The following is an 18,650-nucleotide window of genomic DNA, read 5'->3' on the forward strand; positions in this document are numbered from 1 at the left end:
ATGGGAGCAGAAAACACTGGTACTCGGGCTCCTGGAGTGTGTACTAGGGAGACTGCAAGGCTCGTGGAGAAGATGCCCAGGCCCCAAGTGCCAACGCCCCGAGCAGGGGGACAGCAGAGGCTGAGGTCCTGTGCACTCCGCTGGCATGGGGCTCACAGTTACCAAGCTCTGGGGACAGGCAGGGCTTCAAGAGGGCCTGGGGTAGAGAAGCACAGAGTGTGGGAACCTGTGACAGGGGCCATGGCAGGCTGGGACAGGGGCTGCAGTCGCCTGGGGTCAAGATCCATGATGAGGGCCGGCTAAGAGGACTGTGAGCAGGCTTGCCTGCGGAAGTCAGCAGAAGGCGTCCAGCCAGCCACCCCGCCGATTCCATGACCCCCTCCGCCCCCAAGCACAGTAGCTCACTCTCAGGGGAGAGTTTGCTGGCAGCCCCCTCCCCGACCACTTACACAGACCCCCACATCCATGTAATGCCTGATGGCACTGGGAGCAAGTGGATTTGCTCCGTTCCTCCCTTTTTGTTCCAAGTGGCAGGACCCTCCTCCCACACCTGACATGCTGACAAAGGGCTGCCCCCGAACCCCAGTGCCCTTCCTTCCTGACCCCCAGGACCAGGGGGTGGGGGGAGGGTGCTTCTGAAGGCCCTGGACCCTGACCAAGCCCCTCAGTTTCTCTTAGCTGACTCACTTCTATTCTAATGGGTAGCTACACATCGCAGGCAGCATGGCCGGACGGAAAGGCTGGCCCGGCTCTGAGCGCTGGCCCTGCTACCCGCTAGCTGGACACGAGCAGGTCACGTCACCTCTCTGAGCCACAGTTCTCCTTTGAGAAATGGGGGGAGGGTATCAGTCTCTCAGGGGCTTGTGGACATTAAATAAGATAAAATAGCCACATCACCAGAAGTCAAAGAAGAAAATATGTATATAAGATGTTTGGGAAAACATCTGGCCAGATACCCTCTCCGGGGATGAAGGTGCAGGCAGTTTCCATTATTACCATACACTACTTCTGTATTTTGGATTTTTTTTCTTTAAAACAAGCAAAAATACCTTATAAAATTAAAAGAGAACCAAAAAGACTGCTAAAGTGAGTTCATAGCCAGGAACAGGGCTAGGCAGAGCTCTCAGCAGGGGCCACTCTTTAAAAAGGACCACCTGGTTGTGGTACTTTTTTAGAAGCTGCATTGCACAACACTTCAAAGAAGGAAGAAAATGTCAATGGGGGGACTTCCCTGGCGGCACAGCGGTTAGGACTCTGCACTCCCAATGCAGGGGGCCCAGGTTCGATCCCTGGTCAGGGAACTAGATCCCACCTGCATGCCACAACTAAGAGTTCACATGCCACAACTAAGAAGCCAGCGAGTTGCAACTGAGAGTCCGCATGCAGCAGCTAAAAAAGATCCAGCGTGCCACAACTAAGGAGCCCGTGTGCCGCAACTAAGGAGACGGCAAGCCGCAACTAAGGAGCCCACCAGCTGCAACTAAGACCCAGGCAACCAATAAATAAATAAAATAAATATTAAAAGAAAAGAAAACGTCAACAGGATGAATCAGGGAATCGGGGAAGGGTCTCCTGGAGATGGGGAGCTTGGAAGGGCAGCACAGTGAGAAGGTTGGTGCCCCACCCGTGTCCTCTCTCCCAGCTTGTGCTGAGACTGGTCAGTCTGCACTCTTCTTGGGAGAACTGCCCTTGGGCTCCTCGAAACTTCTTTGCTCCCAGGTGCAAAGAAGAAAGGCCAGGGGGCTTCCCTGGTGGCACAGTGGTTGAGAATCCACCTGCCAATGCAGGGCACATGGGTTTGATCCCTGGTCCGGGAAGATCCCACATGCCACGGAGCAACTAAGCCCATGTGCCACAACTACCGAGCCTGCGTTCTAGAGCCTGCGAGCCACGACTACTGAGCCTGTGCTCTAGAGCCTGTGAGCCACAATTACTGAGCCCGCACGCCTAGAGCCTATGCTCCGCAACAAAAGAAGCCACCACAATGAGAAGCCTGCTCACTGAAACGAAGAGTAGCCCCTGCTCACTGCAACTAGAGAAAAGCCCGCGTGCAGCAAGGAAGACCAACGCAGCCAAAAATAAATTAATTAATTTTAAAAAAAAAAAAAAGAAGAGAGGCCAGGAAGTGCCAGAGTTCACATCAGCCCGGGATCGTCCATAGCTAATGACTGCCTGGCTGGGAATGTGAAAGCCCAGCTTCTGGTCCTGGGGCAGGACAACCACGAGGCGTAATTTATACTCCAGAGTTCCCCGTGGACTCAAATTGAAGCTGGGACTTTGCCTGGAAGCGTCCCTTTGCTCAGTTGCTTCCACTTCCACATCCTGCTCCCCCATTCCCTTACCTGTGTCCCCTCAGGGGCCAGTCCTTAATAAATCACCTGCATGAGATCCTCATCCTAAAGTCAGCTTCTGGGGGACCCATCCTAGGAGAGGCAGTGGGCATGGCCAGCTGGATGGGCCTGAGCACAGGCCTGGACTGAGAGACAAGACCACCCTGCCTGCAGGAAATGTCCTTAAACGTCACTTCTCGAGGCCACCCTGGGCCTCGCTGGGGCGGGCATCACAAAGTGGCAAACACCCATCAGACTCTCAACGTCATCTTCAGGGCACTGTGGCCACTGTGGGGACCCCCAAGTCAGTTTGAGATTGGGGCAGGACAGAGAGTCCAGAAAAAGCAGCTGTAGAGAGTTGAGTCTGTAACGCTGAGTCTATTACCCACTAAGAGCCAGTTTCCTCACTCAGCAAAAAGTTATTGCTCACCTGCTATGTGTCAGGAACTGGGTACTTACTGGGGATACCTTGGTGAAGAAAACCAGGCACGGCTCCTGCTCGTAGCCTAGGAGGCACACAGATCGAGGCAACATGGCTTGATAAGGACTATGTTGGGGGAAAGATTGCAGGAGCAGGGAAGGCACCCTGGAGCAGGCAGCAACCACGGTGAGGCTTGGGGTGTGTCCGAGTTCCCCGGGCAGAGGGGAGGGAGGGGTGTGCCAGGTGAAGCAAGAGCATGAACCAGGCCTGCAAGGGGCAGAGAGTGGGACCCAAGGGCTGAGCGGCAGGGCTGAGTGCCCAAAGGACCCGTGGGCTTGGCCAAAGGGTCTCAGACTTTGCCCAGGAGCCTTGGGGACACAGTGAGAGATTTAAGCTGGGGTCGACATGATCGGATTTGCAGTTTTTAAGAAATTCCTCCTGGCTGATGTATGGAGAAGGGAGTGGAGGCAGGAAGGCCAGTGAGGAAGCTGCTGTATCATCCAGGGAGAGAGGGTGGTGGCTTGGCCAGGAGACAGGATGGAAAAAGGGGACCAGTCTCAGGGATATTCAGGAAGCAAAATGGACAAGACTTGGGGACTTTCTCATCATCGGGGTGGACAAGCCTTCAGGAGTCTCTGCAAGGTACTCATGACCTCGGAATTTGGGTCTTATATTTCCCTACCCCCTGCCCCGCAACATGCCACTGCTCTCCTGCTGGGATGAGGATGGGGCCGTGAGGGGAGGGCGTGTATCTGTTCCCTAAGCCACAGAGTGGTCTTTCCAGTAGCTGTAATTCTGATCCTCGCCGGTAGGTGGCAGCCCAAGATAGAAAGGGAAGGGTGGTAAGGTTTCCCTGCGGTCACCTTGTTCTTGGGAAAGGTGTTGTGCTTAGTGGACTGGTTACCTGGGACTTACCAATGGGCAGTGGACTTAACACCACTTTCATTAGCAGCGTCATAATAGTAGTACCTGACTTCTATGGAGAATTGCTGTTGTCCAAATATGCTCTGCACAGAGCTTTACATGAATTACCTCATTTCATCCTCACAGCCCCTTGGGGTGGGGATCCTTGTTATTCCTTTAACACATGAGGAAAATGAGGCTCAGAGAGGTCAAGTGACTTGTCCAAAGTCACACAGCCAAGGAGCCTCAGAATAAAGATTGGAATTCCAGTCTATCTCTATCACTATAGGAAACAGACTCCTGTTCAGAAACACTTGCCCTAAAACTACTCTGAGGTAAACACTGTTTCCTGTCCCCCTGTACCCTTCCCCCTTTTACTCCCCCTCCCCTTCCTCCTCCTCCTGCATGCCTCTGAAGACATTTGAAAACTGCTCAGAACTTCTGAGTTAAGAGTCTCACCGTCTACCATCATTTTTTGGGAATGATGGAGAGGGGTGGGTTTGAGAGATTTGGAACTCCTCTTTTCAAAACGCTCCCACATTTTGCAGTTCTTGCTTTTCTCCACAAGGTTGTGGGTCAGGAAGGAGCAGAAATTTATCCCCGTTTTGCAGATTAAGAAAGAGAAGCTAAGAGCTGTGCCCAGGCCACACAGTGAGACCAGGCAAAGCTGGATCTGGAACAGCTAGTCTTGACCCTTCACCACCAACCGTCATTCCATAAATCATGTGTGTCTGTATTCCAAGCATCTCCCCGGTGTCAGGCCCTGAGCTGGGCTCCGGGGCCACAACCCCCATTCCTCCTACCCATGGCACAGGGTCCAAAGGTTGCATTTCAGACCCACATCCTGCCAGGAGCTGGGCTTCAGACCTTCAGCCAATCAAGGCCTCCAGTCAGGCAGGCTTTCAGTGTGGCTTGTAAGCTATATTTCAGCAGGACTCCAAGCAGATGGGGAAAAATTAATAAATATGTAAAATTCCTTTTCTCTCTTCCCATCCCATCAAGAGCCAAGCCAGTGGATAATTATGGATGGCTGACAAAGGAGTTTGATCTTCAGGGTTGACTTATGGCATTTTTACTGCTCTGGCTGACTGCTAATTTAGTCACTGCTCTTTCCAATTTTGTGGATGCTCTCCTGACTGCAGGAAATCAGAAACTGTACCCAGCCATGATTGGATCAGGGAGAAAAGGAACGGGGAGCAACTGAGGCAGGGGCTGGACCCGGAGAAGCAGCAGAAGGAAGAAACCACACTTTTGTTTGGCTGGAGGAGGCAAAGGTGTTGGGGGAAATACAGCAACAACAATAACAGTATTGATAATTGCCATACAGGGAGCACCTGTGGTGAGTCAGGGCTGTGTTAAGCATTCTACATACTTAGACTATTTCATCTAATCCTCCATCATTTATTTATCTGCTCCACCAGTATTTACTGAGTGACTGCAACATGCCAAGCGCTATTCTAGACCCAGGGGGTAAACTGATGAACAAGACAGACCAGGTCCCAGCCTTTGTGGAGCTGCCATTCAGGTAGGGAAAACAAACAATAAACACAGAAATAGGATCATTTCAGTTTCTGACAAGTGCTATAATCAATAATAAACAGAGAGCCCAGGAGGCTACTTTGTAATAGGGAATCAGGGAAGGCTTCTCTGAGGAGGTGGCAATTGAGCCTGAAGGATAAAGAGGAAAGAATCATGCAAAGATCAAAAAATGGAGTCAGGGAGAGAGATGGGAAACATTTCAGGCAGAGAGAGCAGCAAGTGCAAAGGTCCTGAGGTGAAGGGGAAAGTGGTAAGACCAGGAACTGTCAGGGAGATAGGGGTGTGGGAAACGAGGCCCAAGAGGCAAGCAAGACTTGATAAATCAGACCTCATGGACCAGGGGGGATTCCATTCTATGGCCAAAGTTGGATATAGAATCCCTAATCCTTGACTCTTCACCACCAACTGCCATTTCATAAATCATCTGTGTCATAAATCATCACTGCACCAGGCACTGTGCTGGAGGAAAGGGAAGGGTGCCAGGGTTTCCTCACCCACCCAGCTCTTGGGAAAGGGTATTGTGCTTAATCAAACTGCTTACCCGGGACTTGCCGGCAGGCAGTGGGTTAATCATTGGTATTATTAACAGCAGTATCTAAAGTCCATGGAGAATTGTTGTCGTCCGAATCCTCTGTTCAGAGCTTTACGTGAATTACCTCATTTCACCCTCACAGCCCCACTGGGTGGGACCACTGTCATTCCGCTTTGGTCAAGAGGAAGATTTATAAAGCAGGGAATGACGGGATCTGATTTAAGCTGTAACAAGAGGATGGCTTCAGCTGCACCCACCTTCCCTTCTAGCCCTCAGAGCAGCCCCGTGCGCTATGGTTATCTGACCCCACGCACGCAGGTGAACCTGTGGCTCAGAGGTCAAATCACGTGAGGAACAGAGCTGCGACTCCAGGCCGAGGTGACTCCAGCCTGAATCCTGCTCCAAGCTGGCGACAAGCAGAGGGGAAGGGGTGGAAGTGAGGAGGAGGGTGACTGCGGGGGCACGCTGAGAGCTTGGCTCCCAGCCTGGAAGCCGGCCTCCAGATATTTTCCTGGCGTGAGCCCAGACCAGCCGCCCTGCCTGGACGGCCGCCCCAGTGAATGAAGTGTTCTGCTCGCAGCGTCTCTGCTCGGGGAGAACCCCGGCCCCGAGTGTCTTCTGAGATCTATTATTAATGGGCCTGAGCAGCCTGAAGGTCACATCCCCACACAAGCCCGCCCGAGCCCCCGCCCCGGCCGCCCCAGGCAGCCTCCACCGTCTGGGCCTGTCTGCTATCAAGAAGGTCAAGGCCTGCCCGCCGGGCCGCCAGAGGTCACCCGCCTGCCCGAGCTACCGGCTGCAGAGGGCAGAGGACCGCTCTGCTTCTCCCCGACCCCGGCTGCCTCAGTGTCCCCTCCTGAGAGGGGCAGGGGTGCAGGAGGTGAGGCGCCACAGGGACCCCAGGGGGGCATGTGGCCGCCCGGGGACACTGGGCCCCTCGGTCAGGATCAATCACCCTAAGCCTGTCTGAGGAGCTGCCGGCTTAGGAGCTGCTGTGAAAGCCGCCTTTGTGCCTGAGGAGAATGAGCCGCCGGAGGACGGGGGGCGCTGGCCCAGGAAACCCCTCGGGCCCCGGCTCCTGAGACAGCACCGCAGGGAGGACCCCAGCCGGGCCCCCAAGGCCCGCCCAGGTCTGGCGCCCGCTTCGTGCCATGGGAGCTGCCCAGGGGAAGAAGGTAGGAGCCCCTGAGGGTCCTGCTGGGGCCCTGGACACGGGAAGGGAGGCTGCATCAGCCAGGTGGGAGCCCTCACCCACCGCCCGCCGGCTCCCTGGAGCCTCAGCCGGGCACTGCCCGCCGGCCTCCCTCCCTGAGCTCACAGCTAAGATTTGCATCTAGAAACCTGGCTGAGGCTCAGGGCAAGGCTGGAGTCTGATCTCTCCATCTCTGAAACAGACCTGGGCTGCCCAGCCTCTCAGGCTCCCTGGTCTTCTACACACACACCTCTTTACTGCCCTGCATACAGTCTCCCTGACCCCCCCTCCCCGAGCGCCAGGGGGGCCTGGCCCAGGTGGGTGCAGGGGCAAGAGAAAAAATAACGATCATTGTAATTAAGTTGGCCAACCAATTGCTACCAGATGTAAGGCCTTAGACAAGTTATTGACGATTTCTGTAACTCAGCTCCTTATCTGTGAAGTGAGGACAATAGTAGTCACGACCTCAGAGGCTTGTCGTGAGAATTAAAAGAATCATGTAAAGTGTTTGAAAGAGTGCCTAGCACATAGTGGGCTATATACAAGCTCTAATCTGTTGTTAATAGAATTCTCTTCATATTATTATCCATCACCTTCTAAGTCTGGCATCTCCACTGGGAAGGGGGTGGTTATAGATAGCACAGCCAGTGCGGCATTTCTGAAAATGAGGTCTGTAGACCCCCTGCCTCAGCGTTAGAGATGGGGTGTCGGGGGGTTCTTGTTAAACAGTCACCTTCTCAGGGCACACCCAGACCTCCCAGGTCCGAGCCTCTGGGGACGGAAGGGGAATCTGAGTTTATTCACCAGCTCCCAGGGGATTCTGGTACATGCTCACAGCCTACACTGGCCGGGACTGCAATCCCAGGTCCCACCTCCTCCTCCTACTTACTGCAGTGAGGAACTAAGCCCCTCTGGATCCCAGCTTCTCACCTATAAAGTGGGGCTGGTACCCATCTCATGGGAGGTTCCGTGAGATAATGCCGGTAAAGTACTTATCACGCTGTCTGACACCCAGAGAGCCCGATACACAGAGGCGCTAATCCTCAGCCAACCCGTGATGACCTATTACATTAAAGGCAGGGAACTAAGGCTCAGAGGCAAGACGTGATTTCTTAGCCAGGGTCATGCAGCTAGTGGGGAAAAGGGCAGGATTTTAATTCCCTTCTGCTTGACTCCAAACTTTCTGCCAACCCAGCCCATCCCACATTTTTTAAATTTGAAGAAAAACACATAATGGATTTCATGGAGGAAGCACTCTGGACCTCAGTTTCTCCATTTGCAAAATGGGAGTGTTGGGCTAGATAACCCCTAGGGACCTCCTAGTGCTGGCCTCTGCTTCCCACCTCCCTTTGTTTCACATGCAGAGTCGGGCCTGGAATCTCCTGCCTTCCCTCAGCATTCCCAACAGCCTTACCCTAAAAGCTTGATATTCTGGGGCCGTCGCTCCCCCCTGCAATGCTCACTTCTGCCTGCAGGGGTCAGTGTGGGTCACCTGCCGTCAGGGCAGGTCGATGATCTGACACAACCACTGGGAGTCCTAGAGCTGCCTTCCCAGCCAAGCCTTGAGCCCTGGCCCCAACCAATCCCCTCTTTCAGGAACATTCTTCCTCTCCCAGAGGAGAATGAGCTCAGCCTCTAGATCCTATCTGTGCTGAATATGAAGGCAGGGAGTCATCTTGGAAGCCAGCTTCCCAGGCCTAGAAAAGACCCTAACAAGGTCTAGCCCAGGAATGGGAAAGTATAGCTCATGTACTACCTCTCCCTATTTCTTCATCCGTGGCAGACATCACAATCAATCCCTGCACACTTTCCCACTAAGTCTAGACAGCTTCAGAGTCCTTCTCAACACAGCATCCCAGGACTCCCATACCGGTCAGTCAGAACTCGTCCCAGGTTGAAAGCCAAACCTATTCCTGGGCCAAGCCCTTCTCCTGCCCAGGGAAAGCCCTCCCAGGGAGAAGGCAGCAGGGTACAGTGACTGGGAACATGATCTATAGAGTCAGACAGGCCTGAGTCAGTCCCTCCACATCCTCTGTAACCTTGAACAAGTCACCGCACCTCTCTGAGTCTCAGATTCTACCTTAGTAAACAAAAGATAATAATCCTCCTCAGATTATCGTAAAACCTAAATGATGTCATGCCTGGGACAAAACAGGCACTCAGTCCATGTTGTCTCTCCCTGAATTGGATCCTGTCATACCTGTGTCCTCTTCTGAGCCTCACAACCCTTCCTTTGAGCCAATGAGGGCATCAATATCACACCCAATGGCAGATGTAAAAGCTGAAACCCAGCAAATGTGCTTCCCCCAGCTGGTCAGTGGTGAGCCAGCCTGGAGCAAAGGCTGTGAGCAAGCCCAGGGCAGGCCCCCTCTGGAGAGTCCTCCATCTGTGGACCGACCCCACCCAACCACCAACATGCCCACCTCTCTCTCTCTTTCTGGAGGCAACAGCCCCACTGGTCTTTGTGTGATGTGTAACAGGCCTGCTATGTGGAATATAATCCTCATTACCCATGCATTTATTCTCCCATTGGCTTGTCCCATAAAGTTCACCCTAGTGTCCTCAGGAGATCCCCAGACCCCCTCCCACAGTTATGGCTTAATCATAGTCATAGCATAACAGCTCTGGAAAACCCTTGGTGATGTGGCGCAATCCCCTCCCCGTTGAACAGCTGGGAAGACTGAGGCCAGAGAGAGGAAGGACTTGCACAGGGCCATGCAGCCAGGACCAGGGCATTTCTGCAATGCCTGGCAGCTCCAGGCATACAGAGAGGCCATGGAGCTCCTACCCCAGCACCATGGAGAGGGGACGGAGCTGCACCTTGGAGATGGTTCCTGCCCACTAAATGCACTCTCTCCTGGTACCTAACTCTGTTCACTGCTTCTTCATTCTCTCCGGCCCCAGCCTTCCGCAGTAGACTATTAAGTGGGTACCTGCTGCCCTGTGCTGAGAACTGAGCCAGGGATGGAAAGGGATGGTCCCTGCCCTCGCAGCCTTCTCTGTTAGTTGGGGAGACTGACAGGCAGGCAAATAATGATAGGTGGGAACAGCCCATGTGACAGTAGAGATGGGGCTGACTGGTCAGATGAGCGTCAGGACCATCTCCAGCTGCAGCGCGGGGACTGGGTGTGAGGACTCCAGGTTGGAGACGGCTGCTGAAATCCCCGTGACTTGGATTTCACTTACAATGCTGTCTGCTGCAAGGAGTGGAAAACCCAACCCCACCTGGTCGAAACAATAAGGAAATGTACTGGGTTCCCTAAGTGGAAATCCAATGGCTCAGTAATGTCTCCAGGACTTTTTCTAGAAACCCACAGCCAAGGTTTTCTTGAATTTCATTGGCTCAAATTGTCACATGCCCATTCCTAAAGCAGCCCTTGTCCCCTGGGGAATGCCAAGGGCACTGGCTTCGCCTGGAATCCTGAACCTGCTGCTGGCAAAGGATGGAAGTGGAACCATATGATTGGTTGAGGCCAACCAGAGACCCCTTGGGGCTGGAGATCAATCCCCCAATGTCATCCCCCCAAAACTCAATGTGAGAGGGGAAGATGGATGCTGGGCATTTGATCATAATGCCCCACCCAGAGGGAGAGGTGATGGTGGTGTCTCTGACCACGGTGTAAACAGAGAGAATGGGAAGAAATTGAAAAGTTTGAGGGTGAGGCAGAAAGAGTGCTGGACCAAGAGTCAAAACACAGACATTGCTGCTTCTTTTCATCCTGGGTAAGTTATGAACTTCCCTTGAACTCAGCATTTTTTAATCTACAGAGTAGGTACCCAAGCCACACTCAAGATTTTTGCAAGGATCAAATGAAGGCATTTTCAATACATGGAAGCAATGTATCTAACTGTTTGGAACATTCCAAAAGCTGCAAACATTGGCCAGTTGGGCATGCGTTGATTCTAGAGAGATGAGTGCAGGCAACATGTCCTGGATGGAGCCTTGTTTTAAGTCCTTGTGACAGTGAGGTGGCAGGTCCTTGGGCAGCAAGGGGTCCAGGAAAAGCAACTCCCACAGGCCTCAGACACCCCTTGAGGGCTTGGACACTTAGCACTCTCTGAAATATTTCTCCAAACTCAGCACCACCCAGGGTTTTCACTTCCCTGAACGACTCTGTTGATGTTTGCCAAGATGCTCAGTGCTTTGCATTCATCTTCATTAGAAGAAAGTTTCCTTGGCTGAAACAAAAGGGAAAAAATATGGGAGAGATGGCTAAATTTGATAAATGGCCTGGAAGGGAGTGTTCGTTCTTACAGAGCCCAAAAGGCACACATCTGGCAGGGCTCCACCGGCTCCCCAAACAATTATCCCCACCAGTGATGGAAGGGTCCCCCCGGCCCCGGCCCCAGGGAGGGTTCCTGCTCACCAGCCCCCAGCTGAGCAGGGCAGGAGGACCGTGTTAGGAGGCCCTTGCCATCCGCACAAACCCATCGCCCCCTCTCTGCCCGCCGCCTCAGGCTGCTTCTCTGGGTGGGAAGGAGGCCAAGCGCCCCACTACTCAGCACCATGGGGAGTCCACCACTGGTTTCCCAAAGGACTCAGAATGGGAGGCTTGAGGATAAGAGGAGAGGGTTGTCGGGAGGCCCTCTCCTCACCCCCAACGAAACAGAGGTCTGCTCCTGGCTGAGCCCTGACCTCCCAGCATCCCTCCAGCCTCTCAGGCTTCACTCACACCAGCGGCTGCCTGGAAGGCCCTCCCAACTGCTATCCACACATCCAGCCCTTCCCTGAGTTCCAGGTCCAGCACCTGCCCACCTGCTCTTGTAAGTGTTCTTAGGGCCGGTGTGTGTGGAGGTCCGACTGCACACCTGACAGACATTCCATCACAAGGTGTGAAGGAAGATGAGGAGGCGGAGGGATAGCAGCTTCTGAGCACCGACCCCGCCAGCCCCCATGCTAGGTGCTTTCACATGCTTCCCTCCAGCCCTCCCAGCCCAGCAAGGCAGAGGCTGCCATGCCCACGTCATGGTTGAGCGACACCCAAGGATTCATCGCCCTGGGCAGCAGAAAGGGGCATTTGAAGGCAGGTGGAGTGACCTTTGGAAGCAGGAAAAGGGCACAGTTTTCCTGTCCCCCAGGGCCACCTAATGGAGCTTTAATTCTCCTCTGCCCCTGGCTTCCCCAAGCTGGGTTCAAGAATTGCCTGAACAGATGTACAGGGTGGGCACTGCACAAAAGCAATGAGTGTATGGGTTCGTAGGGATGGAAATCCATCTCCCCTTCTGCCAGTGGAGGCTTGTGCACAGGCCCTGGTTAGGTCTGCCTAGAGGCAGGAGTGTTGTAATTATACAACGCCATCACTTAAAGCCCTTCAATCACCTTTTCCAAGACTGAAACTTTTCCTGTGTGTCTTTACGGCTGGAAGTCAGCTTGGGAGGGGAAGACATTGAAGGAGAAAGAAAGATGCCAGCTCAGGTGACACTTCTTCTAGGAAGCCTTCCCTACATGGACCTCAAATGTCCACACAGGACAAAGGGCTTAGATAAGCAGGGAAAGGGGCAAGCTTGTCTCAGAGCTGCGTTTGCATAACTAGGTCTGCATGTTTTACTAAACCTGGAGGATTAGCAGGAGTAGCTAGGAAGGGGCCAGGGAGATCAGAAGAGAATAAAGCTCCTGCGGGGACCCCATTGCACCACTGCTCTCCTGTAGACTAGGACAAACCCTTTAGGCTCTCAAAGCTCTTTCTACTGCACTGACCACTGTTGCAATTTCATACTTAGTTCTATGATTTATCCCTGAGGGAAGGGAGATTGAGTGTAATGTTTGACTCCCCACTGTGTCCCCAGTACCTAGCACATAGTAGATGCTCAACAAACTGAGGAAGGAAGGGAAGGAGAGAGGGAGTCTGGGTCCTCATGGAAGTGACTTGAGGGTGGGGTTGAGGGCCAAGCTCACGGAGGATCCACACAGAACCTCGGGCTGGTGGGAAGGACACGGCCTGGGTCCCTCCACTCTTCCCACACGTCCCCTCCTTTCCTTCCAATGTTTTTTTTTTTTTTTTTTTTAATTAATTTATTTATTTTTGGCTGTGTTGGGTCTTCATTTCTGTGCAAGGGCTTTCTCTAGTTGCGGCAAGTGGGGGCCACTCTTCACCGTGGTGCGCGGGCCTCTCACTATCGCGGCCTCTCTTGTTGCGGAGCACAGGCTCCAGACGCGCAGGCTCAGTAATTGTGGCTCACGGGCCTAGTTGCTCCGTGGCATGTGGGATCTTCCCAGACCAGGGCTCGAACCCGTGTCCCCTGCATTGGCAGGCAGATTCTCAACCACTGCGCCACCAGGGAAGCCCCTTCCAATGGTTTTAAGCCTCTGACCCAAATTCCCGGATTCCCCACCCCACTTCCACCTGCCCATCACACACACACATACACACACACACACACAGAGACTTTCCACCTGCACAGTTTCCTGGCCAAATGCAAAATCCCTCAATGACTGTTCATCATTCACTCAACAAATGTTGGCTGGGCACCTACTGGGTCCCAGGGTCCCAGGCACCAGAGATCAGTGAACAGGACTCAGGCCCTGCCCTAGGGGTGCACAACCCAGCAGGAGAGAAATGAGTCACCAGCAATGACAGGGCCGGTGCTGGGTGCTCTGATGAGGGGAACACGGAGGACCCAGGGCACAGGAGGGGGGCCACAAAGAGCGGGGAGCAGTCAGGGAAGCTCCTGTTGGCCTTTAGATTCCTCCCACATGCACCAAAGCTAAGGGCTTGCGAAAACTTCACACAGCACAGCTGGACCTTGGTCTACGCCTGCAAGAGGGACTGAACCCACCCCGAATGGTTCCGAAGCCTAAGGAGTCCCAATTCCTCTCAGGACTCCAACCTTCTCATCTGTAAAATAGGCACTTCCTGAAGAAAAATAAGAAAGCTTTCCAATAACTGAACTCCCACAGAATCCTCACAACAGAGGTATGGATGCCCTTATTTCACCAAGGCGAAAATCCAGATACAGGGAGGGTGAATTCACTGCTCAAGTTCACACAGCCAGCAAGTGCCAGAGCTCGGCCTTGAACCCAGATCCTCTGGCTCTTCAGCCCACGTTCTCTTCGACTTGTTTTTTGCGCGTCAGGATGAAACTGCACCTCCAACCAGAATAAATCTTCACCTTGCGGGTAGAGTTACTAGCCGGTGGTGGCTCCAGTCCCGCTGAGAGCAGCAACAGAAGGGCCTTAAAGTTCAGAAGAGTTTAATTTCCATCATGAAAGGGCTCGGAGGTGGGGCAGGAGGGACCAAATCAAAAGGCAGCTTTTGAGAAGGCAGAAGCCCAAAAGCAGCTCCCTCGCTGGGGCCCAGGGATCTGCTTTCAGAACATTGTGTCTCCTAAGCTGACATGAAAGAGGGGCTTTGTTTAAGCGAGAGATCAGATCTCAGGCCTGGGGCAGAGGGAAAGGGCGAGGAGCTGGAGCTTTTCTTCTTCATCTAAAATCCGAGAGGAGCCAAAAACAATCAGCGAGGCTGCCCCAGGGAAGCCAAGAGAGGCTGGCTGGGTCTTGGTGACATCCTGCTCCCAAGGAAACTCAGGATGGGCCCGGGGGCATCCCACAAGGGATGTCACACCCAGAACCTGTGGAACTCAGCCAGAAACCAGGAGGTGGCTGCTGTTTTGAGGGATCACCCTCCAGGTTTTCCTTATGCACTTGAGCTCTTGGGAACACTTTAGGGGCGTTTTGGGGTGTACGATGGGGCAAACGTTCATGGGGAGTCCTGCCATCCGGTCAGCATTTGTAAAGGTCCCATGGAGACTCTAATCACAACCAGACACTGGGAAGTGACGTATTGGTTTCCCAGGGCCGGGTGGCTGAAAACAACAGAAGTGTATTCTCTCACAGTCCTGGAGGCTGGAAGCCTGAAATCAAGGTGTCGGAAGAGCCGGGCTTCCCCTGAAGGCTCTGGAGGAGACTCTGTTCTCTGCCTTTTGGCCTCGGGTGTGGCCGGCAACCCCTGTCATTCCTTGGCTTGTAGATGCATCGCTCCAGAGTCAGCTGCCGTTGTCACATGGCGTTCTCCTCGTGTGTCTGTCTGTGTCTCTTCTCCTCTTCCTAAAAGGACACTAGTTGTATCAGCTCAGGGCCCACCCTCATTTTAACTTGATTACGTCTTCAAAGACCCCGTTTCCAAATAAGATGACATTCACAGGTACAGGGGCTAGGGTTTCAACATATCTTTTGGGGGGGACACAATTCAACCCATAACTGTGACCCTCACCTCACTGGACCCCCGGACCTCTTCTTAGCCACCTGAAGTCACGTGTCACTCTCGCTGGAGCCTGTTCATTCTCTCCTGGCTGCTCTTCCAGGGACTGCAGTTCATTTTAGAGCCCATTCACTGCAGTGGCTTCCCACGTGGGAGACCCTGAGCAATGCATTTCGATTCAGAATCTGATCCTCTGTTCTCCTGAGCAAAACTCTTCAAGAGCAGTTACGAGGGAATCCACAGCCACTGGGCCCTCGGTGGCCTCCCTCGGGCCTGGCCTCCTGAGACGCTCGCTCTCACTCACTCCGCTTCAGCCACACTGCACTGCACGCGTTTCTCCAACAAGCCAAGCTCTTCCCCACCTCAGAGCCTCTGTCTCTGCTGTTCCCTCCACCTCCTTCAGGTTTCATCTCACAGAGGCTGTCCCTGACCCCTCCAGCTAAACTACCCCTATCGTGGTCCCCAGTCCTACAGTCGCTTCACAGAACTTACCTGGCTGTTTCTTTAACTGTTTCATATCAGGCTTTCCCAAGCAGCGTGTCAGCTCCATGAGGGCAGGAACCTTCCGTCACTCCCTCTGGATGCTAGGTGACATACACTAGGCATGAGTGAATGAATGAATGAATGAATGAATCCATAGCTACCCTCCAGGGAACTCACGAGTATTTCCTGAGTATCCGTCCACTCTGAGCCAGAGGCTGCCTCAGGCCTGGGGTATGGAGGAGAGCCCAGCCCAGTCCCAGGGCCACGGTCGGCCCAGGGAGACAGAGAGTGCAGGCCACACTGAATGGCTGACCAACAAGAAATAGAAAAAGGAGCCCTTCACACAGGCCTTCACCATCCACTGCCAGAAAATCGAAAATTCAAATTGTAACGTCTGCCATACTATGGTTGGATGTCAACATGGAGATGGCCCCAGGGACCACTGCCTCCTCCTGACATCTTGGCACCCCTCTCCCACCACCGTAAGCCCTCTACCTCTAACAGCCCTGGAGCAGAGGAAGGAAGAGCTGGACCTCAACACGATGGAGGTGTAGTTTCTGCCCCCCAGCGGGTTTGGGACTTGCATTGGTGCTCAAACTCCATGAGGGGATCAAGAGGAAACTCTCAGGCGTGCAGGGAAGAGTGTCCTGGGAGCTCCCGCTCCCAGGCACATCGCTGACAAGAGCAAGTCTGGCACATGGCCTTGCTCATCGCAGCGCATCACGTCACTTGGCCCGGCCAGGCCTGATCTGGGAGCCACAGCCTTCCTATGTTTAGAAGCCCCTGTTTGGGGAACCATACCCATATACTGTAAATCCTTAGGCCTGGGAGTTCTTTCAAGCAGGCCCTTCCCGAGAACACCCAGCCTCAGCCCTTGCCCTCAGGAGTCCCCAGGTGAGGTCACACCTGAGATTAGTTCTTTTCTTTCTTCCAGAATCCCTCCTGGGTCCTTTTATATAACTGGATTCGGTCTTTCCTGGGAAGATAGTATGGAATGAACTGGTCCTTGCATAATATCTGTCACATTCTTCCTCAAAGATGATTTTTGGATAGGTAAACAATTTTTTTTATTATAATTAAGTTTTAAAAATTACTTTGATTAAATATTAAGTAACAGCAAAAGACTGTTTGGAAAACATGCATATATGAGGTATAACAAAGCATGACCCACGAACACTCGTGTATCTAACCACTAGCTAAAGAAAAAAGCGGCCAGCCATTACCTGGGAAGACCCCAGGCCTCTGCCCATGTTTCCCCTGCTTTCCCCTCTCAGAGGACACCTCTTTCCCTCCCAGACATCATCACAGAATCCCTAAGTTCTAGACTGTTGAGATTCCAGCTTTGCGTAAATGGGATGGGCGTATTTGCCTGTAATCTGTTTTTTTCATTTACTGTATGTTCCTGAGATTGATGCACTTTGCTGTGTGCATCTGTAAGGTATTTGCCAGGTTACATCGTGTGCCATTGTTTAAATATGCCACAATCATCTATCCACACTGCTGTTGGTGGACACTTGGCTTGTTCCCAGAACATCTGCCATTACAAAAAATGTTCCTGTGAACAATGTTCTCACATGTCTCAGTGTGCCCATGTGTCTCTCAGGTGTGGATCTAGAAGTAGGGTCAGTGAATCTGAGAGCACACACATTCTCACCTGCCAAAGCTTTACCTCTACCCTTAGGGTCTCCGCTGGGCCTGAGAATTAAATCAACCTAAAAAAGAATAACAGGAAAAAAGTTTAAGGATTTTTACACGTACATGGGAGTCCCCATAGGAAAATGAAGACTCCAAAAATGGATAGGTCCAAGTGCTTATATACCTGGTTGAACAAAGAATAGCAATTGTGGAAAAGTAACTGAAATAAATGGGGGAGGGGTGGCACTAAGGGAAAATAAGAGTTATTTTAACAAGATCTGTTTGTACAGATTTCTCTTGCCCTCAATTCCCTGTCTCTGGTGATAAGAATGTTTCTTTCCTCCTGGTATAAGAAAGGCATCTTTCACAAGGGAGTTTTATCTCCTGCTTTCAGGAAGAAAAGGAGAGGTCAGAGGGCCCTTCTCACATCTGCTGTTTTTCAAGTGTCTTTAGCTCAGAATAATCCTTATGCCAAAGTAGCATATTTTGGGGGCATATTCTGCCACACTTCGCATGTTTACAAAATAAAGCCAAGCTGGTTATAGCAAATTACACTCCTACCAGCAGTATATAAGTGTTCAGTTACCCCCCATCTTTACCAATATTTTCTATTTTTCAAGCTTTTTAATTTTTGTGAACCTGGTGGGTGTATACTGGTATCTCATTATCGCTTTCTTTTTAAAAAATAGCAAGTTTGATTTAAAAGATGTATTTAGAAAGCTATAAATTTTTTTCAAGCACTCGAGCATTTATAAACATTGACCACATTCTACATTACAAAAAAAATCCAGATACCAAAGAATCATACACATCAGAGTATACATTTACAACATCTTTAGACCTGAATGATAATGAAAATACTATATATCAAAATGTGTGGGATGCAGGTAAAATAGAATTGAAGGAGAAGTTTATAGTTTTAAGTGCAGACAGAAAAGAAGGCTGATATTTAATGAGCTAAATGTCAAAGTTAAGAAGTTGGTAAAATAACAACAGAACCAATCCAGAGAACATAGAAGTAATGAGAAAATAAAAATAAGAGCAGAAACTAAAGAAGTGGAAAACAAATATATGATAATGAAGATCAATACGGCCAAAAGCTGGTTCTTTAAAAAAGACAGTAGAGAATGATATAGCTGACTTTATGCCCGTACATTTTTAAACTTTCTAGAAACATCTAAAAAATATTGTTGAACAAAATTGGCTTAAGGAGAAATAAAAAACCTGAATAGTTAATAACACTTAAAGAAATTAAATCATCAGTTAATCTTCCACAAAGACACCATCAGTCCATCAGTTTTATAGGTGAGTTCTATTCAACTTTAAAGCTATTCATCAATTTGGTTTTATACAAAGTCATCTAGACAATAGCAAATGAGGGAGGGAGATGGTGGCCATGGCCTGCCCACCTGCCGAA

At 51.7% G+C, this 18,650-nt stretch overlaps 2 protein-coding genes across 3 annotated transcripts in view; both read left to right on the forward strand.

Moving 5' to 3' along the window:
* The window catches only part of FAM3D (FAM3 metabolism regulating signaling molecule D), a 65,829-nt gene extending 60,578 nt beyond the window's left edge, over window positions 1-5,251 (forward strand). For both annotated transcript variants that reach the window (XM_082344823.1, XM_082344824.1), the window contains one exon: window positions 1,176-5,251. The gene's annotated coding sequence lies outside the window, so the exon portion shown is untranslated. The remainder of the gene's footprint in view (window positions 1-1,175) is intronic.
* Window positions 5,252-6,292: 1,041 nt separating this feature from the next.
* The window catches only part of FAM107A (family with sequence similarity 107 member A), an 83,008-nt gene continuing 70,650 nt past the window's right edge, over window positions 6,293-18,650 (forward strand). The window contains 1 exon segment of the mRNA XM_082344837.1: window positions 6,293-6,900. Coding sequence (XP_082200963.1) covers window positions 6,877-6,900 — 24 coding nt within the window. The 5' untranslated portion in view covers window positions 6,293-6,876.

This window comes from Balaenoptera borealis (genome assembly GCF_965194805.1).
Source record: "Balaenoptera borealis genome assembly, chromosome: 12".
NCBI classification, from domain to species: domain Eukaryota; kingdom Metazoa; phylum Chordata; class Mammalia; order Artiodactyla; family Balaenopteridae; genus Balaenoptera; species Balaenoptera borealis.